At 47.1% G+C, this 21,491-nt stretch overlaps 2 protein-coding genes and 1 long non-coding RNA gene across 3 annotated transcripts in view; 1 reads left to right on the top strand and 2 right to left on the bottom strand.

Moving 5' to 3' along the window:
- The window catches only part of Ss (aryl hydrocarbon receptor spineless), a 160,725-nt gene extending 158,911 nt beyond the window's left edge, over nucleotides 1–1,814 (bottom strand). Inside the window, exon 1 of the mRNA XM_077683628.1 lies at nucleotides 1,319–1,814. Coding sequence (XP_077539754.1) covers nucleotides 1,319–1,374 — 56 coding nt within the window. The 5' untranslated portion in view covers nucleotides 1,375–1,814. The remainder of the gene's footprint in view (nucleotides 1–1,318) is intronic.
- The window catches only part of LOC144152669 (uncharacterized), a 539,910-nt gene that overhangs the window by 162,771 nt on the left and 355,648 nt on the right, over nucleotides 1–21,491 (top strand). The window lies entirely within an intron of this gene.
- LOC144151974 (uncharacterized) lies at nucleotides 15,742–20,809 on the bottom strand. Its single transcript, XR_013319023.1, has 5 exons — nucleotides 20,593–20,809; nucleotides 19,213–19,354; nucleotides 18,865–19,024; nucleotides 18,655–18,777; nucleotides 15,742–18,164 (listed from the first exon to the last, which is right to left on the bottom strand). It is a non-coding gene; the product is annotated as an uncharacterized LOC144151974 (long non-coding RNA).

The raw sequence follows: 21,491 nt of genomic DNA, 5'->3' as shown, positions 1-21,491 counted from the left end.
CAATTGAGCAATTAAAAACAGGATGTGCGAACCGCAACTACAACCTGGAAGAGTTACCGTAGTAGAGGTCACGAAGGGCAGCAATTAGTGGTTTAATCTGTCTCTCTCTCTCTTTGACTGCACGTATAGATTTGCTGCTTTCTGTGAAGTCTTAATATATGCTGCAAATAGGAAAAACATTGTTCTAGACCTCGAATTATAATAAAAAAAGCAATACACGTTTGTTGTTGCGGCTCCCGACAGTCGTCTTCCTATGTGCATCCCTGAAGATTCAGATCGGCTGCAGCGTAAGCATGGTCTCCAACACGAATACCGACGTAGGCCGAACTCGACAAATTGAGAAAATAAATAGAGCTGGTCATAAAAAAGGAAAAAAAAAAAAGACTCATGAAAATGCCGAACACACTTTGGCGTATTTGTGTATTGTAATGCGTCGGTATGCTTGTAAATGTCTATATTCGAGCATATTACTCGGCGGGGCGTTATAAGCGTACTCCGGCACGCACGTCGCGATTTTGTAGCAGCCTTCTCACACGCGATGTCTCGTCACGTAAAGCTCGCGCGCAGAAGCATGTACGATGTCGGATCGCGTCGCGTGATTCCGAGACTCGACTCGCGAGCTGTGGGGCTCTTTCCCCCCCTCCCACACCTTCTCTCTTCTTCCCCACGCCTTCATTTTTACGTGAATGAGCGTAATTTCTGCCACCCTCGAATCGTTTTTCAATTTCGCTCGGCAAACTCCTCCGTTCATGGCACCGAGCTTCACAAGATACAGGTGTATACATACGCACACGCACACCGTCTTACGCCCCCCCGCACGGCAACGATCTGGTGCCAAGGATGTGACGTGCATGGGGGCACGATGATCGGTCTAGCGGACCATGCACGCGAGCATGCGTGGTCACGTCACACTCAAGCACACCACCACTTTGCCGCGTTTTTTCCCTCCTCACACGCAACACTGCCGCGCGACGATCGGGCGACGTCACTTTGACGTCATGTCTCGACGTGCTGACAAGCGTGCTATGAGAATCGTCAAATACATGCTCATGTGTTGAAGGGGTGCGCAACGTTATCGTGCGGAAACGTACCAGCATGCACTGATCAGATCTTTATGCTGGAGCCGCGTTGTCACGGAATTCACTTGTCACTTCACCCTGTGCCATCTCGGCGTATACTATTTGCAGAATCGACAGATGCGCATTCGTGAACAGGGTTCATCGTCGCGTGCTCGTGTCATGGAGCGGATACGGGCAATTTCTGGACATCGCAGACAACTGGTTTCGTGTGGAGGAAAAGCAGCGAATATATCACTCACCTTTTAGAATTCCGTCGGCGCCGCTTTGTGGCGTACATCGCACTCAGGTGGCTCATCTTGTCCCCTGGTCGTCGGCACTACACAGCCGAGCCGTGCGCGCGCGTCACAGCAGGATAGGTAGGCCGATAGCAACAACAAAATAAGGCAAACAAACGAAAAACAGTCGACACAATTCTCGCCGGCGGCCGAAGCGACGTCACCCAACTTTGGCAAGTGCAGCGATCGTACTGGCGGCACGCTTCGTCGGTCAGTACGGCGGTCCCATGTCGTCCGTCGCCTGCCGTTCACCGAGGCCGGCGGGGAATCGAAGCAGCACGAGGAAAAAGTTGACCGGGGGGGCACCGTCGGCGGACCAGCACGCGTCGTCGCTAGCTGACGAACGGCGGCATGGCGTCGGGTGGCGTCCGCGACAGGGCACACGGGCGGCGGCCGCCTGTCATGACGGTGGGTGGTTGCTTCTTTGCGTCTTTTCGCCCCTTTTCGCACGCAACGCAGGGCGCCGACTCTGATTGATGGCGGCTCGCTTCCGAGGGGGAGCGCTGCGCAGGCCCCGCCTCGTCTGGCGCCCAGAGGAAGGAGGCGCGCCCGGCCGGGGCCAATCAGAGAGCGGAGCGGGCGCCGGAGCCTGGCGCCATCTGCGCGACGGAGGGCCAAACGAACGGACGCTCCGCGTTCCTCCGTCGTCCGCTGCGGACGCTCTTCGGATCGACGGCGCCGCTTTGTGAGGTCTCGATGAGTGAAGACGCAACGACGCGCGCGTTCGTCGCTGCGGTTAATTTCTCCGAAGTCGTCGGGTTAGCTTATGAGCGGCAGAAAAACCTTAGCTTAGCGCATTATTTTGTCTTGCAGCATGGCATGGTCAGGTTTTAAATATCGCCTAACGTTCGGGCCAGGAACGGATCCAGACTGGCCTTTCGGAAACGGGAGGAGGGGGGTGGGGGGCACAGGGGGGAGGGTTTAAGGGGTGGACACCTTGGAGGCTGCCCAGGACAAGGTGGGTGAAAATGTACTTTACGGGCTTGCTAGAAGTAATTTCGAAGTCCCCTGACGGTGATTCCTCCCAACAAAAAGCAGTTTAAGACGCATATTATAGCGAAGTTGAAAGACGCTTTCCCGAAAAAAAAATTCCGCCCCCAGAAAATACCACAGCCAGAAAATACCACTCCTGCTCCAGTGAACACCAATTTAAATATGCTAACAAATTATCCATAAATAGCAATTAAAAATAAAATAGCGCTGTTAAAAGATATCCATCGCTGATGGATACCGGACTGCATGCTTCACCCCTCTTCAGTTTTCACGGTAGTGGAGATAACCCGAGATTATTTATATATAATTTATTTAAAGCTTCGCAGCTTTGACCCAACTTACCACTTAAAAAATACACCCAACCATAGCCTCCTGTATAACGCCTTGTGCCTGCTCAGTGCCAGAAATTCCGCCGTTCTCTCTGGTGGTGCCCTAATCCCAGGTTCTCCTGTGTTGGAGAGGGCACGGTCAACATTTGTCCTCACACCTGGACACAATGGGTAGTTAAAAAAAAAAAGTTGTCAAGGCCCTTTGCAAACAAAAAATATGTGTTGCATAAAGGAGGTTAAGACTCTAGCACTGACGGTCAATTGCTGTTTTAACAAAAGGTATACGAACTCACAAGGCCAAAACCATCTAGTATGTGGCTGGGGTAACGCTAGAACTTGACAGCGGTGATTACAAAAGAGATGGTCTTTCGCGGCTTACCTTGTTCGTTCGTAAATAATTTAACGCAAAAGCTTTTTTTCTGCTTCTCACTCGATTCAGCCAGAAATGTTACGGGTGAGATCAGTTTGTGACCCATTGGGAATTGATCGGTTATTCAGTATGTGATTGGGGAGGCAAGAATGAGTGTAGCGGGGAGAAGTAGAGCGAGAAACGATCTGAGTGCATGCTGAATGTTTATCATAAGCTTATATACGGGCCCTCAAATACTGAGTATCGCCTTGAGCTAAAGCTTGAAGTCGCCATTTTTTGCGGAGCAGCCCGGCATTGCCAGTTACCAACGCGTTGTCAATATATCTACTACATACGCGATGGCCCTATTTCGTGGAGCAGAGGCGACAGAGAAATAGAGGCGGGGAGGGGGGGGGGGGAGGGGGCGCGTACCCTATCGGTGACCATAAAAAAAATATTAGCGGAAGAACGAGACTGAATGGAGTCGTAAGTAAAAAAGCGGAGCTTAACTGTTTGGACTTCTTTCAACAAAATTTAATTAGTATTACTCAATTACCACTAAACACCGAATCAAGCATCCTTATGTTTCGCTTATCAACTCCCATAGAGCGGGAGAAAAGTTAATTCGCTCTTATCGCAGTGACAGCCGTGAGGATGCATGTATACATTTTGTTGCGAAACTCGCGTAGTGAACCCAAAAGTGCGAGCGTGCCGGCGGGAACAGTACACTGAACGCCGTTTAGTAGTTCTGCGACGCAACGCATAAAGCTTCGGTCTTTAATATTGGCTCATGAAGTCCAAGCTCGCCGTTTTGCGGACTTTTTAGCTGGAAGACGCCTTCGACGACGCCGACGTGCGTTTCAGTTGACCTCCGTTTGAAACAGCAGTTCGCATCGGCATGGCCATCGAAACATCTGGGAACTTGGCGCCCGTATACAGTGAACGGTATACTCCAATGGGTTTCGGAACGATAGAGCAGGCACAGTCGGTTATACAGGAGGCTATGACCCAACCTTTACCGTTGCCATTACTCAGAGTCAGGACATCATTTCGATGTGGTACAGCGCAAACAGATGAAGAACACACGAAGAAAGAACAGTAGCGAGTCAGCTCCCATACCGTTCTTTCTTCCTCAGTTCTTCGTCTGTTTGCAACGTCAAGATGAGCACCTACGAATTCGCCGAACTTTCCATGCTGTTACATTACCCAGCAGTTTAAAAGGGCCCATTACCTACAAAATTTTAGCACCCGCTCGATTCATACGAACCCAAGAGCCAATAAGTTTAAGGGTTGAGAAGTGCCTGGAAGATATATATGAATAAAATACAGGGTGATCAAAATAAAATCGACAGGTTTTTAAAAATTAGGCGCTTAGATTTACGTGAAGACCACCTCTGGAGTGACGTTATGCGCCCAGGGGGACACATAATTAGGTGGTCATTATCGATGTCGGTGTCTTAACTAAATTTGAATAATTAACTTTTTAATGGATGCAGTAAGCAGGTATGTTTGTATTGAAAAGTTATACGCAAACGTGTTTTTATGCAGTTTCATTTGGCAGAATTCTTCTAGCGCATTCCTACTCCGAGATATTGAAGTGCGAAGTTTAATTGCCGTTCACATGATTACGCATGCTGGACCGCGAAGACCGGCGCAAAGCCCCTCCCTTTCGTTCTGTTTGAAAAGCGATTCCGAGTACTGCAGACTGCGATAACGCCAGCCAATACTGAAAGGGTGCCAGTTATTACTTTGCCTATGCCAAGGAGGTTTAAAAAAAATGCAATTTTTTTTAACCTCCTTGGCCTATGCCTTGTCAAACTAAACACCGTACACAGCCGGCACAAAATAAAAGAGAGGAGTTCTGCGCTGGTCCTCACTGTCTTGCATGCGCAATCATGGGAACGGCAATTAAATTTCGCAGAGTACTGATGCGCCTTAAGAATTCCGTGAAATTAAACTGCGTAGAAACACGATTGCGTCTAACATTTCAATACTAACATGCCTGCTTGCTGCAGCCACTAAAAAGTCAATTATGCAATTTTACTTAATTAAGCCACCGACATCAATAGCTACCACCTCATTCTGTGTCCCCCTGGGTTCATAACTTTACTGACTTCACACACAACTAAGCGCCCAATTAAAAAAAAAAAAAGCCTGTCGACCTAACTTTGATCACCCTGTATATTCTCTTCAGTATTCCTGAGTCGCATGGCGGCCCCTGCGAGGGCGAAAAGCAGTGGCGGTCCCAAGGGAAGGGGGGGGGGGGGGGCGAAGGAGGCGATCGTCTCCCCCCCCCCCCCCCCCCCCCCCTTCCGCCCAAAGAGGTCCTCAGCTTTTTACTTTTTTGTTTTTTAAGCATCCCACTTGTGAGAGGTCGCAAACGTGTTGCGACTGTCAGAAATGTGGACTCGAGCCACCCGTTGTACCGCCTAAGGGGGGCCAAAAACCACTGTGACCACTGTGCCGCTAAGTGATTGAGCGCAAGCGGGTTGCTCCGCATACGCGCGCACGCCGGCATGGTTATCACCTACTCCGAAAAACTGGTGCGAGGAGGGTGGCGGTTCTTTATTTGCCCCCCTCCTCCCCCCCCCCCCCCCCAAAAAAAAAAAAAAGAAAGAAAAATATATTCGCTCCCTCCAAAACCAATCTCTGGGACCGCTACTGGCGACAAGTGAGGGTTTACATTCACGAGTCAGCATCAGCTACAAAATGCTTTGTGGACATTAATTGTGAGGGAAATCGGGACTCAGAGGCAGAGCACGCCCATGCCATATTCCTAAAGGATTAATTTAGATAATTCAGATGTACAGGTGTGCTGTAAACGCGAGAGGCCTGATGCAGGGGCGGCAGGATTTTTCCCGCGTTTTCCGACAGAAACCAAGATGAATGTTTTAGGGGCGAAGCCCCTAGGGGTTCCGGATGTCGGCGCCTGCTGTCATCGTCGTCGTTTAATGTAATCACGGTATTAAAACACCGGCTAACTCGTTTTCCAACGCCTCACGCTAGAACGTTTCCCCTCCTTGGGCAAAACGCCTACTAAAAGAACACACCGGAACACTCGTTTTCCAACGTCGTTCCGTGCTTCAAAGACACGAGACTTTTACATGAAAACTGTATACCTGCACACACAACGGTTGCATCTCCGTTGGCAAAAACACCAAGGCTCCAAAAATACACTTATACACTGCATGCTTCACCTCTCCCCAGGTTTCACGTTGGAGATGGCCTGAAATCTTTTTCTTCCTCCTGCATACCTCATGCAGCTTTTATTGTAGAAAACTTCTCACTTCTTCATGAACACAGAATCATGCCCGAGTTGTTTTGATTCCCACTTTGAAAGGGTTACCTTCCTGTCAACTTGCGAACTGGCGAATGCAGTTTATTTTGGGCACAAATTCCTAGGCAGGCGCGTGCGCGCACATTTTTAAACGGGTGTGGTACTGCAAGTGCACTTCATGCCTTAAAAAAGCAATATTTGTTACCTTTTTGTATACCTTTATTACTGTGTATTACTCATGGGCTAATAACTGCTGTGTGTATTCGAATGGGTGAGCATCGTCCCGTTAATATTTAAGTATTTCACAGTGAATCAAATTCATTATTTTACTGGATAGAAAACGTATACCCTAAGTATAACGTGCTTCAACAGTTACGTATTTCGAAAGTTTTTAATGCGTAAGCATTCTTTCCTTATAGTACCACACACCACCAAAACAGGCAAGGCTCTGTATCTACACAAGAAAATGCATAATTGACGAAGTTAACACATTTAATTGCTATAATAATGCGAATGAAGGCAGTTTCTCAAAGGGAACATTCGGAAACACAAACTAGAGGGAAATCAGAAACTGATAAACATGAAATGTGTTTGTCAGAGGAATAACACTCGAAATGAAAATAAGCAACGTACGCTTACGCATTAGTAGGCCATTTTAGGAATTTCTGCATATCTTTTTACCCCTGTTTTTGAGCGATCGAACGCTAAACAAACGCTGCAGAAGGAATTTAGGGCAGCTGGTGTGGGTAAACTGCACCGGACATTTCCACCCACCCTTTTAAGATTAGTTGAAAGGGGCTAGCATGCACCAATAATTGTTGCCCAGGGGCTCCGCAACGCATGCGCCTATGCAGAAATCCCCCGTCTTGTGTTTCCCAGACGCCTACGAATTGCTCTAGGAGCCATTAATATTCCTCAGCCACCATTTCGACTACGCTTTCGACAGCTTTGTTTCAATGGCCTTCCGGGAAGCTTGCATACGCCGCTGAAGCGCGGGGGAACGAGTTATGACGATTCCAAGATCGGGGCTCGCAAAATATGCAAACCCACGCCGAAGGGCAGGTATAAAATGAAATATTAGCAACACTTCCTGCGTTTCGCGAATTCGTGCGAATCGGATGAACCTTTTCGCAGTGGCGATTTTCGAAGCGAGTGTAAGAGCTCTGACGTCAGTTGTTTTCAGTGGTGGTATGACGGGCCCGGACGCGCGCTGAATTCACGAGTGTCGCTCATTGACGTGTGTGTGAGCAACAAGAGAAGTGATTTCAATGGTTACGGTGCGTCACGTTGGTGGGGAGTATGTAGTTGAAGAGGGTCTTGCTTTTATGGCTGTCCTCGGCAATTCGAACTGTACGCCTATTTGTATGCGACGGAGAACATTAAAGCGTGCTGGCGAGGCTTTAAAGAGGAATTTAATCGCGGAGCTGAAGTGCGCACAAAGCATTGCAACACCGGTCAATTTTGTGTCAAGGGCATTAGGCCGACTCGAAGACAATCTCGAGAAACATTTATGTGTGATTCTCTTGTCATGACCAATGAGTACTTCAGCGTGAACGGAGTTACTTCATCTCCTGCTCAACAAAGAAGTGGGGGGGGGGGGGGGGGGGGGGGGGCAAATTGAGTAAATTTGTTGCAATTTGCCACGTCTGTATGCACATTTATGCGGGTTCGAGAGAAGTTTAATGAAGCAGAGAGGCAGGCTACGCAGCACCGTGCTTGGCTCGACACTCCGGGTGGTAACGAAAATGGCTGAGGAAAGCGAACGCATGAAAGCACACAGAGCGGGCAGGCATAACGAGCAAACGAACGGGAGCAGTGAGGATATCGTTCGGACAACGGGCTCCAAAAAGAGGACAGGGCAAGCACGAAAGAAGAAAAAAGAAGTCAAGGTTAAAATGTTAACAAAAAAAAAATAGGTTCAAAAGAAAAAAAAACTTCGGGAGGCAGTGAACATACTCACATAACTGCCAGAATGTTTTGTTCATTTCAGTTTTCCTTGAGGGGTATTGCGAAATGGTGATAGCCGCGTATAGCTTTTTTTGTACACCTTGCGTCAGACAAATAATTATCGGTCGCCATTCTCTGAAGATTCACCAGAGTCAGTGGCCTCTGCCGTTCCTCTCCCCCCCCCCCCCCCCGTCCACTCCAAGAACCGGAAATCAAGTGGGGGGGGGGGGGGGGGGGCGCTCCTCTTGCCTACGTAGTGCGCGAGGGGTACGTACGTTCAACGTTCACATAGTATGTTTCGAGTCGAAATCACGGAGTAACAGCTTCAAAAAATCAAAGCCTTCTTTTAAAGAGAAAGACGGTTAAAACACCAAGCTTTCTCTCCCAGGTCCAAAATCCCCTCTCCCATAACCCAAAAGCCCAGCTGGCAAAGTCTAAAGCCAAAGTCCACTTCGGCTCAGCCAATGTCCAGTCAATGTATTTCATTATCATCATCGGTAACCGTGCGTACTGCCACACTATTTTCCCGTATTAGTAAAGGTCTGTTAGGCGTGCAAAGACATCCCATTATTTTATGTGGTGTATGCTTGATGCACCCTCCGTGAAATCCATTGTGTAAGGTTGGCTTTCCTGCAGTATGTTCAAAGTTGGCTTTCCTGCGCTGTGTTTGACTCGGACGTCAATGCCATCAGTGAGGCATAGAAAGCTTCTCTCTAAAAAAAACTGTGGTTGATTTCTCTGTCATAGGAATCGGTAAAACACGAAAGTGAAATGCACAGCGAAATCTGCAGCTGAGCATGATTTGCGGGTCGGTGGCTGTCTTGTGGGCGGGCTTGGCGAGGGACGTTCTGCTGGCGGGTCGCTTCGGCTGAGGTGTACTGGCGTCGTTTCCGTGACGGATAGGGCGTCAGTGAAATCTTGGTGTATCGCGGCATGAAACACGTTCGTGTTAAAATATAAAACCCGAAAACGAACTACCTTAAGTACTCTTTATTGCTAACGGTTGCTTCCCCGCAAGAAGGCCCTGTCTGCGGGGGTGCACCCTTTACAGGCCACTTGTCTGGTTGTACTGGCGTCACTTCCGTGACGGTTATGACGTCAGGGAAATTCTCCGTGCATCCTGGAATAAAACACTTTCGTGTTAAAGCGGCTGTCTTGTGGGTGTACTTGGCGAGGGACATCCTGCTGGGATTATCGCTCAGCTTGCTTGCGTTCCGCTTTCGCCTGGAAATACACCCCCACTTCCAGCTACCGACGTGTTTGCTATATGCGTCGTCGTTCATTAAAGCGAAAGCTTTAGTGTCCTCACTCATGCCGTTGCACGCCAATAAGCCAGCAGAAAAGCCAGCTTTCTCTGTTGGTGATCATGATGATTGTGGTGGTGGTAGTGGTGTAGAATGATCGTGGGTGCAGCGAAAGAAAAAAACGCGCTTCCCGTGGCCGGAATCGAATCTGGGTCCCTCGCGTTATGAAGCCGGTGTCTATCCGATTGCTTCATTTAGACATGGTCGAGGCGAACGCTAAGCACCAGGTACCAATAGGTGCCGTAGTAGTAGTAGTAGTAGTAGTAGTAGTGGTAGTAGTGGTAGTAGTAGTAGTAGTAGTAGTAGTAGTAGTAGTAGTAGTAGTAGTAGAATAACTTTTATTGTGAGAAGAAAGGGGAAGGGGACGGGGGTGAAAAGTTGAGAGGGAGTTCATGGGTGGGGCCCGACGTCCAGGGATTCCAGATGCAACGGCTCCCACCTTGGCTCTCAGGTTCAGATGTAGCTGATCCTCGAGAGATGAGCTGGTAAGGGCTGCCTCCCATGTTTCGATAGGATTAATCTGTATACTATTGTTTTCCTGGAGCGAGATGCGCGGTCACGCCCAGGTTGCGTGAAATAGCGCGGCTATCTCTCCGCATTTTGTGCACGTTTCTTGGAAGGAATTGGATAACATTTTTGTCAGTCGTTATTTATGTGGGTACGTGTTTGTTTGTATTTGTCTCAGGATTTGAGCTCCTATAGCATTTAATTCCTTGTGTGGAGTAGGATAGGTACTTCTCTTCTTCTTAATAAGGTGCCGTACACCCAAACTCAAACGTTAGGCGTAGGAGCTGCATAGCCGATAGTTGCTGTGGGTATTCTAGAACGCACTCAATCGCAGTGTGGGATTGGCCAACCAAAGAATCCACCACGAGAAAGCTTCGCCTCCAACCATCGTCGTCGGTAGACAGAGCGGCGCATGATTTTTTTTTTGTTTGTTTAGCCAGGTGAAGTTTTTTTTCCTTTCTTATTTTACTTCAGGGTTTGTTGGTGTGTACAATTTAACACTAAGCCCCGAGGGCCGAGTCCGAAGACCCGTAGCTCACGGATCATGACTATATAATAAGGCGTTGTCGGCGTTACTGAGAAAAGGGAATAGGTACAATATTCCTAATCTTAAAATAAAAGAAAAGTGTTGCCATGTCCTGCGCTATCTCCGTATAAAACTAACGTGTTACCCGAACCAGAAACAAAGTAAAGAAGTGCTAGTTTGTTGTTACAATTTTTACAGGTGAGAAGCACATTTAAGCGAACCACCACAGACTTTCTGACTTTCTACGGTGTGAATCGCAATGAAATAACACTGGCACAAACGGTGTCCCTCGCACCACTCCGCTCAAGACGAGAACGCGCGAAAGGGTCGAAACTGATGCCCACACATTGATGTCACCAGAATCCCAATGATGGCCTTCACTTCTGTTCTCTATTTCAAATGTTATAACAGGTGGTGAACGTTTATTGGAGCAACAGGGGAAGGGGAAGGGGTGTGGGAAGCCTCCTTAGTCCAGAAGGCCTGGCTTTACGTTTTCCAGTCACCAACAAACAATTAAGCCAGCTCCCACAGGCGGCTGAGCATTGCATCTACAATTTTGTGCCTGCGCTCTCTTTCCGCTTACAACACACCGTCCTCAGCTTAGCCGCGCTTCGATCGCTTCGAGTCGACCTCAAAGCTGCCTGCTTTGTTTCTTCGCCCCATGCGTACTGACCAGCACAAAAAGCAAAAGTAGATGAATCGCCAAAACATCGTTCCCGTGCACGCTGCGGCTCTTCGCGGGCCAGAGACGTATACTCCGCTCTTAAAAGCTGCCGCTTAGTGCAAAGCGACGACCCCCTGCCGGCGCAGAAGCAGCACTCATCGTGGGCTAAATGGCACCTCCTGGTCAGAGGATCTCCGCTCAGTTCGTGTTTCTTTCATTTTGCTCCATTTATTAGTTTTTTTTTTTTTTTTTTTCAGTATTCCGTACACCTTCTCCGGTTTTCAGTCGGCCGGTTGTGAGGGGCATTTTCTCCCCGCCGAAACGCGCGCCTCTTTCAGATGCTACCGGCGGCCCGCCAGCGATCTATTTGACTTCGCCGCACCCGAGGCTAAACTAGCTGGACGTGTGGGCAATATATTTTGCTACGCCCCTTATACCTTGTTCTCTGCGGTTCGCCGCAGTCTCGCCGCAGGAATGAGCAGTTGAGCCCCGCGTTTCTCGCCTGCTGCTAAGGAGCGACATCCGAACTCGCGTATCAATTGATCGCTTGTCAGTGGATTTGCGAGAACTGAGTCACGGGTGCGAGCAAAATGAGGTAGCAGGAAACTGAAACAAATTTGTTTTTGCGTTCGAAACGCCGTTTAACGGGGCCCTGAAGGCAAAATAGAAATTTGGTTCATCAAAAAGACTACTCTGTTCCCGTAGCAACGATACCAATTTTACCGCGAACTTCAAACCAATACTGAAGATATTGAAGCAAACATGTTAAGCAGTGGCGACTCGTCAGTCACTTTCAGGCAACTTTTCTACGACGTCAAATAATCTTGCTTGCGCGACTGGAGGCCGCCGACACATAGGCCATTAATTCGAGGGCGTCGCCATCTTGCGTGCGCAGCGGCCTGTGGCAGCAGGCAGCAAGAAGGCAGCAAGAAGGTGCACCCATGACCTCCTCAAAAGGGTACGAGCGCGCTATATTCGTGGTTACCAACGTAATGTATGCGCTAACCTGTGGACTGATATTGGGATTAGAGGGTGATGAGTGTGATGAATTCAAAGCTGCGTGTGCCGACCAGTCCGACACTTTGGATATGTACTCTGATTGGACAAAGGGGTGAAGAGGGAAATAGGACAGTTCGAAGGTGGCCATGGACGACAACAGGGGTGAGTGCTTTTGTGCATAACAGTCTAACAAAAGTCCCACAGACCCAACTCCGCACGGATGCGGGATAGTCGGCACATGACAGACATTCCCAACAATGACAGCCTATCTTGCCAGCCTACAGAACAATGCATTACGATCTCACTCACTCACTCACTCACTCACTCACTCACTCACTCACTCACTCACTCACTCACTCACTCACTCACTCACTCACTCACTCACTCACTCACTCACTCACTCACTCACACTCTGTCTGTCTGTCTGTCTGTCTGTCTGTCTGTCTGTCTGTCTGGTCACCAATCACGTATTTTACTCAAAAAACGACCTTGAATCAATCAATCTGTTTTTCGCTTTGTCTCAAGGATATCAGAAGCTAGGATATGTCATTAGTTTGCTGTTCTCTGTGTCACGGTCGCTATAACCGCTGCCGGTGCGGGGAACCGAGTTTGTGAAGTAACCAAACGGAGATGTGAAGACTGATTACCCTGGCGAATTTTGCACATGTCAGGAACAGTTGAAGACCATGGTGGCAGGGCCCCATCGGATACGGATTAAGATATTATGTTGATGACTATGATGATAAGGATGTCTTTATAGTTGACACAAGAGCACATTTAACGCATAAGAAGCTACGGCGCCACCAGTGAAAGTCAACAACCAAGGCGGTTCGATAACGCCTACAGGTGCATGTGGTGGTGTTGCCATGCCAACAGCTGAAGTTATACGTGAAGAGATAATGACTACAACATCCCTATCAGCCGGGCACTATTTTATTGCGATCGAAATTTCCATTAGGGCCAGCTTATAACCAGTATACCGTATCATGCACATTGGTTCGGGCACCATATGCATTAACGATGCGCTACATTCTATCACGCAATCACTCACACATACTGCGAGAGAAGCAACACAAAGTAACACTGCCCCCCCCCCCCCCCCATTAATTTTTATCATGCACGTGCAAACACAGCGTGCTTTTGAAGACACGTATATAGTATGTGTCAACCACTCTTGTTGTGACGGTTTGTCCTCCTCGCCTGTTTAGATAGAAAAGTCGCACCATCTGCAGTGGAGGTCAGCGAGGAAAAGGGAAAGGAGAAAAGACAATGAGAAAAATGCGTGCCTTCCCTATAGGCCACCGTGTGTGTGTGTGTGCGCGTAGGGAGCCCGGGACACAGACAGCGGCCGTGGTAGGGAAGTCCGGTACGTGATATGGCTGGCGTGACTGGCCGCAATTCCATGGCGTGCACGAAGTCCCCTCCCGAGTTTTAAAACGGGGCGAAGTGAAAAGAAGCGGGAACGAGGGAAAGAAACAAGAGGGAAAAAAGGGTGCACGACACAAAAAAGAAATTGGAGGGCAAAAAAAAAAGCAAAAAATATATACGGGGCTGTACGGGAGACGGACGCTGTGCTGAATTTTACGGCAATCTTCCACGAGAAGGAAAAAAAGAGAAGTGAGGGGGATTTATAAATGCGAATATGGTTTCGCTTCCTGCTCGCTGGCCGAAGGATTAGATGTCTCGCTCACTTTGTCATTTCCGCGCACGCGTCTACACGCACAGGGCGAGGCCCGCGATTTGAGGAACGCCGGCGGTAAAAGTTCGAAGAAGGGCAGCGGAAGACACGGCGATGTCAGTGACGGTCGCTGCCGGTTAGAGAAGTGACTGAGTTGAAATTTTGGTCCTCTGCTTGAATTTTCACAACCATTTGAGTGAAAAAAAAAACAAACAGAGTCCTTTCATGTTGTGAAAAGGAAAGTTTAGCTAAGCTTGCGCTCCGGTAGGATTGGCTAAGTTTTGGTTTAGCTAGTGTCTCTAGATAAGGTTACAGAGTATCGGCCCTCTTTTCTCCGATTGTCTTCCGTGCCGCCGCCGTGATCAATGGTCAGTTCGCATCTCGTGACATTTGTTTACACTGCGACGGGTCACGGGCACCGCCATTTTGTTGTTCATGCGCTTTCTGTCGGTCAACTGTGGTAGCCTCAGCTTGTCCTCCGTGCTCTGTGGCTGCGCGTGACTGGCGTCGTTCCGAACGCCAACCAAAGATAACGCGCGTTGCAGCATTTCAGCTGCAGAAGTGTGTCCGAAGACGCCGTGTTACTGCCTCTTCGGCAGTGTTTACAAAAGACCCCGCCAAAGTTAGCGGTGAGGCCGCAGAAGCGGAAATCTGGCAACACTGACAAACACCAAAATGGCCGCCTTTGCTCACTTGCGTGCCTCAGTGACGGTACTCTGTATCTTATCCAGTGACACTATGTTTATCTGTATAGGGGATTTGCTATGTTGATTTATAAGGACAGTGACGCGATCTCTACGTCACAGCACAGACAAACGAAACATATGGTTGGTGGGAAGTGACAGTGACGTCTCTTGTGCGCCGCACAGGTGGCCGCCGAAGAGCGCGCGGCGCGGAATTGCTCGGTGTCACGGGGGCGAGAGAGACGCCGCGCGTGACGTGGAGTATAAAGTGAGGGTGTAACCATCCCCCCTCCATACATGGATATGCTTCACTACTACATGTGCAACACACAATCCCCCCTCCATACATGGATATGCTTCACTACTACGTGGGCTATACACAATGTGGAAAGCCAGTTTAGAAAAAATTGGCCGCGTATCTACTCCTTTCGTTGCAAATGCCGTCAAAAGACGATAGTCTTTATCGGCTTTTGCGAAGTAAATGCCTCCCTTCGCTTTACCGCTCACCTCTCATGTTGTTCCTCTTGCGTCGCGCTCCTCCCAAGGTAAAGACGCGAAATGTTTGTTTAAATCATTTAAAATTTCCCGCGTTCCACTGGTCCAAACCGGGTGTCTCGATGCGAACGCTGCCGTACGGCGAAGACGCGCGTTGATCGAGGCGCCCTACTTCAACGTTTATAGAGCCGCGTTTCCCTACTCCACGTGCGTTGCAAGCAGAACATGGAACCTATCTAGGGGAACCTTGCGTAACTGTTGCCGGTTGATTTCTTAAAATGGCGCAAGAAGCTATAGTGGCGCGGGCGACAGCAGGCGACGGCGGAGTGAATTCTTTTTCTGCAGTTGATGAAGTATTTAATTTCGCAAAAGCAAGCATGTTTGATTTTTTTTATAAAGGAACACTGCAAATATCCCTTCTGTATTGATTTGCTGTCTCATATTTGTGTAATGTCTTGTTCTTCTTCAACAATGTTGACAAGTATGAACCTTACACCGGACATAGACGGGTAGATCTAGCTGTGACTATATAAGACTATTGCGCAGGCATTGTTTTGCTTTGGCCGGGTGGCTGAATCGAGTCACAGACAGACAGACGGACAGACATATAGACATACAGACAGACCTTCGCTACACTCTTAATCTGGATCCACATAAGATCCACTTAGTAACTGGAACTTTTTTGCAAAAAAGTTCCACTTATATATTTGGAACCGTGTTCCACATATCCTGAAAATGTAAGTGGAACAGTGCACCACATATTTTTGCAGCTATATTATCTGGATCGGCGTTCCAAATAAAAATATACGGATCACTGTTCCAAATAAACTGGTAGTGTAAGTTACTGGAACACTGATCCACGTAAAATGATTATGGATTTATCCGGTGCGCCGTTCCAGGTACCTTCAGACCAGCTGTTTATATAAAACGGTGTTCCGATAGACGTTGAGAAGCTGTCTATGGGACTCCACTTTTCCAACATATCTGCTTTCCTGTTGGTATAAACTGAGGTCATTTGCCAGGCTGGCGGATGCATTGGTATCAGAAGGAAACCGCAAGCACCATTCTAACGCAGCCTTGACATATGGCCCACAGTGATACCAACAATTGGAAAACAGAAACCGCCGCAGCAGTGTGGTCCCTGACAGTTCCCAACAGTTGCCTATCGGAGCACAGTTCTATATAAAAGTTGGTCTGAGATACCTGGAGCGGCACACAGAGACTTTGGCTTCATCCGCCGAATCCTGTTCTGGGTTTTGGCTGCATGTAAAAGAAACAAGACTCGCATTAAAATACACACCAAACCAACTATTAGCACTGATACAATGCTTTTAAAAACACTAAAGAAATTTTATTCGCTCGTATTATTGCGCACATTTGAGATACGGAGACATATCTGTTTCCACTTGGGCAGAAAATGACCAGCGTACAGGATCAAATACCAAAACGATATCAAGTGGCCAAAACGATCTAAGTGGCATTTTCCCATTTTTGCTAATATTTACCATTCTTTTTTGCTAAAAACACGTGGGTACTAAAGATGGCTTTCAGCGCAACCGCGTCACAAACAGACTTGTACATCTACCCTCGCAGTAACTCAAAAAGCATTACACAACAGTGAGCATAAAATATGCTGTTTTATGACATGAAATCAGGTACCGCAAATGCGGAAGTACCCACAGCGCTTGCCATACCATGTTTACGCATCCCAGTTCCAAAAAATGCAGTTTGCTATTAAATTGTAGGGAAAAGCCAAAAATACAAGCCATACACGGTTGGATTATCACAAGACCTGCAAGAGTGTAGGAAAAGAACACCGGAGCCAATACTAACAATTTAACATTTGCACAGAAAAAATTACCGGAAGCATGTGGCACTATTGCACAACTAAAACATACACCATATATCAATATCAAGCTAACTGTAATATCAAGCTAACTGTAGCCAAAACCGACTATATACGCGCCCTGAAAAAGTCTTTCACTGAAGCCGCGTTCTTTCCCCGACAATTTGTAGCTATTTAAAATAACTTATCCAAAAAAAAGCTCATAACACCCAGTGTGAATCTTACAAATTTTTACAAACCAGATAGCTCGGAGCATGTTACGCATTTTAAAATTTATCAAGCAGCCTAACTCTAAAGACGTTATTAATTCCCTCAAGAACAATTCAGACATCCCAAATAACCAAGCCAGGTAGCGTTGAAACATACAGGTGACCAATTTTACCAAGCGAACTTGGAAGCATTTTTCCGGCCCGAACATTTATCTGAGGTAAAATTCAGTTGCGTGCTATACAATCCCTACTATCATGACGACAGTATGCTTGCGACCAAAGCACTGCCTCTAACAAGCGAGAAATGCAACTTTGTCCAAAGTAAACAACTTTTTCAAGCCAAATATGTATATTTCGCATTCTTCTAGGGCTTAGGTGTCAGCTAAGATACAGTACAAAAATTGAGTAATAAAACCCCAAACCGTCTGTGTAAATAATTACTCTCACGTTTGCATCCATCAACAGCAGCACTGCCATGGAAAAAAAATTTCGAGCTGCACTTGAATAATAAAAACGTTACAGTGCAGTGCCATTAGTTACATTAGCAGAGTAACAGAGTAGCGGCAAAGGCAGCCTGCGCTTTGTGCCAATAATGAAAAATTGCAAAGGAAAGCACGACTTCACTTTTGCAGTTGACATGCCGCTTGCATCTACCAATCATTTGAACCACGACATATCTTTCCGAATAGGCTTAAACGTCTAACAATTATTTAAAACCCCAAGTAGAGTGACCACATCGAGTCTTTCAACAGAGCTTTAAACTTAAATGACACCAGGCCACTGTTAAATGGCCAAGAACTCTCTGCAAAAGTCCCAAGAACTCTCCAAAGTCGCATAAGTTTCAGGAGATTAAGATGAAATATACGGCGAGGAGGATGACCACATCTTGATGTGACAATGCAGGCAGAAAATCCATGACGTGTTTCTTGCAGACAATATTTACGCTGCCATTCTCTTCTCTCAAAATAACTGGACGTCGAGAATAACTGGACCACGTCATGTACCTTTAAGGAAGGAACAAGAAAACTTTGTTAGACGGTGGCTTTAAATGAGTGAGTTGCTTAGGATACCCTTTTTATAGCACAGTAATTGATTGAAATATCTGCGATTTCTTGGTTTCTTTTTTGGAAATGCTGCTAACAATGTACAAAAAATATTAGCACAGACTGTCAATGGCAGTTCTCTAATTTTGGAAAGCAACCGCATTGGGCGTGGCCGTGGCGCCGTATTATCACAGCAGCAACTCTCAATGTGAAAGCAAAATGTTTGCAAAACTTGAATGCAAAATAATAGTCTTTTTGTCCACATGTTGCAGCATCCGAAACAGGCTGAATGTGAAGGTATTTCCCAATTTGGAGTTCACGATTTATTCTTAACAGTAAGATTTTGCTACAAAAAAAAAACTACCCCAAATTCAGTCCCGCAAAAATAAAATGCCAGCTTCAATAAACACTACCATAAATTGAGTCCCACAAAAATAAAATGCCAACTTACCCAACTAAAATTAAGATGCAGGCGTTCCTGGCAGGGCCTCCTCGGAGTGATTTTCCAGGAAAGTTTTGCCAACGTGTTCCCAAAATCTCTTACTGTCGTTTTCACCTACAGGTAAAGTTGTCACTGAAATGGTGTTCAGAAGCCATTACGTATAATGCAACTACCTAAAAAGGGACCATCAAAGTTCCAGAACTGAGAGTGCGTACTTACTTGTAGAATGCAATGATTTCATCACGTACAACGGCTTTCACGTGTTTCCTTTTTTTGAACACACGACTTCAAGAACGGTGAACACACGCCTTCAAGAACCAAGAAAATGGCAGTATGCATTCCTTGTTCCATTGTTTGAAGTCCCGGTCCGCCCTATTTCCTAGAAATAAAAACAGTATAAAAATATCGAAGCATACATTTACGCTTCCCTCTAAGAAGGGAGTACTACAAGATCTCGTACAAGGCCTGATTAGTTGTGCTAAAATTTATTTTGCATCACGAGCCCTGGTAACGTTTTCAGGCGAAACAATTTTAAATATAAAAATATTTGAACATTTTTAGGCTCACCTGTCATTGCTCCATGCGGAGTGGTGAACGTCTGTATAATACGCAACACTCAAGAGGCACTCTTTCGTGGCTTTATGACTTCCACAATGCATTCACAATCTGTCACACTTGTCACGACGACGCCTCGGCGTGCCGAAGATGTCTTCAGCCACAGTGAATGCCACAGCCATGATTTCACAGGTATATGTAAGGGATGGAAATAATTCGTTTTAATTTCTGTTCTTCAGACAAAGGAAAACAATTGTCGCAAACTACCAGTGTAGAGACAAATTTCTCCACAGTCAGCCATAGTCTGCATCTGGACAGGTTACACAGATCGAATACAGAATGTAGCAATCTGCTTTCGCAGTATATTTTCTAAGTTCAAGGAAGCACAAAAATGGGTTAATGTTGGGTGCACCTAGTGATGCAAGAACTTATCACCGGAGCGTTGTCGGAAATTATTTCGACTCTCGGGTTACCACCGACATTGACGGCATAAAAATGCAAGAGTGGCTTATTTCTAACGCGGTTCGTGAAGTAGCAACCACTAATTATGGATATTGGATAATTATCCTGAAGTCTCAAGTTACCACTGACATTAACAGCATAGAAACGGCAGCACACTTTCTATATACCCGCTGCGTGTTTCCACATATTTCTTCCCCTCTACAAAAGAAACGTTTGTTACTGCGGTACGGCTAAGACAACCACTGTCCCTTCCATTTGTCTACACTTCAGGCAATGTAAAATAGATCATCTCAATTGGTCAAAGGAATTGGAAGAAACATGGAACTGCATAACACACTGCACAGATAAACGTAAGCTGACGCCTTGAAAGCACATCAACACAACTCGAAATAGCGTCTACCTTGCGCGCAACGGGCAAGGTCGAAGACTCCCGGTCTGGTAAGCACAGTAAATGGCATTCTACTCATCAGACTAACACAACGCCGCAATTACCACGCAAGTTTTAAAAATACCAATAAATCTAAGGACGGACGCTCCGACAAACTTGCTTGGAAGTTGTACACGTGTGCACGCGCGATTATCGCGAGCGACTAACCCGAGAAGATTCGCTACCGCAGACATACACAGCTACCGTCAATATACAACTAAGCAAAGCCACACAGTAAGGGAACATCCACTCATGAAACGCGCAAACCAGGAACTTCTGACGTACGCAGTCAGAAATGTCCAGCCGACTCTACCCCCCAAACACGGGAGTTTTGGTAAATTACGGCTGCAAACGTTTCTCCAACACAAAATGTTACACTCCGCGACCACAAGCATGAACGACACACGAACAACGGGCATAGACGCGGTATGTTTATCGGACGCAGTTAACAAGGATGTCACTGAACAACAACCGTTACCAGCACATAAATAAGCAGCACTGACCTTTTTTGCGCCTCCTGGCAAAACTCCACTTCGTCGAGCAGGAAATACAGCCCAGGGATATGAAAAAATTCGTAGTTGCACGCCGCAATCAACCCCATTTAAACTGCTAACGGCGCTAACGGTTCTCGCCAGCGTGACCGAGAATTTCTTTAGTAAATATCAGGCGCATCGCGCGAGCAATTGAGAAACCCGCTTGGGAGTGCCACTGGTGGCGCTGCATGCGGAAGACCGTAAAATTAGCCATAGAGATAATATACTGACTCTAGAGGGAAAGCGCGCCGCTGAGCCAATGCATTGGAACCGTACGACACACGGTGGCAGACATGATACAACGATTTGAATGTTGCCAGATGAGCTTTTGCTTACTAAAAACGGCGAAAGCGATGGGTTGTAATCTGGCAACGTGCTACTGCGGTGTTTCCGCGTCCGGCTAGCGAAGCATGCCGGGAGAAATTGTAACATGGCGGACCGCTGGCCAGGTGGAATTTGTGTAGGCGGCGTCGACAGCATTGCGTAGTTTATCTCCTGTGGGTAGGTAACCGACGTGTTTTCGGTTTAGCGTACGTGCGACTTGTATGTACTGAGACTATTTGAGCAAGATGTGGCAACGCTCACGCAACACTTGCGCGCAAGCTCGAATGCGACTGATCGCATGCGCGAGGACGCCAAGGAATCAGCTGATCCGTACTGGGTGCACAGAAAATGAATCTCCGTATGATCTCCGTGCATTTTTGCGCTGTGCCGCTTTATTTGCCGTTCTGTAACATTTTGCGAGTCGCTCAATGCTTTTCAAACGAAGTGTAGTGAACTGACTGTGGCTTTAGCTCAATGTAAAACCTATATTGACACACACACAAAAGACATCGCATGGGCCAACGCTGATATTTCCGGTGAGTCGC

This window comes from Haemaphysalis longicornis, unplaced genomic scaffold (assembly GCF_048455015.1).
Source record: "Haemaphysalis longicornis isolate Haplotype H1 unplaced genomic scaffold, Haemaphysalis longicornis Haplotype H1 scaffold_9, whole genome shotgun sequence".
NCBI classification, from domain to species: Eukaryota; Metazoa; Arthropoda; class Arachnida; order Ixodida; family Ixodidae; genus Haemaphysalis; species Haemaphysalis longicornis.
Note: the sequence above shows the minus strand (reverse complement) of the source record. Positions and strands in the feature narration are given on the sequence as shown.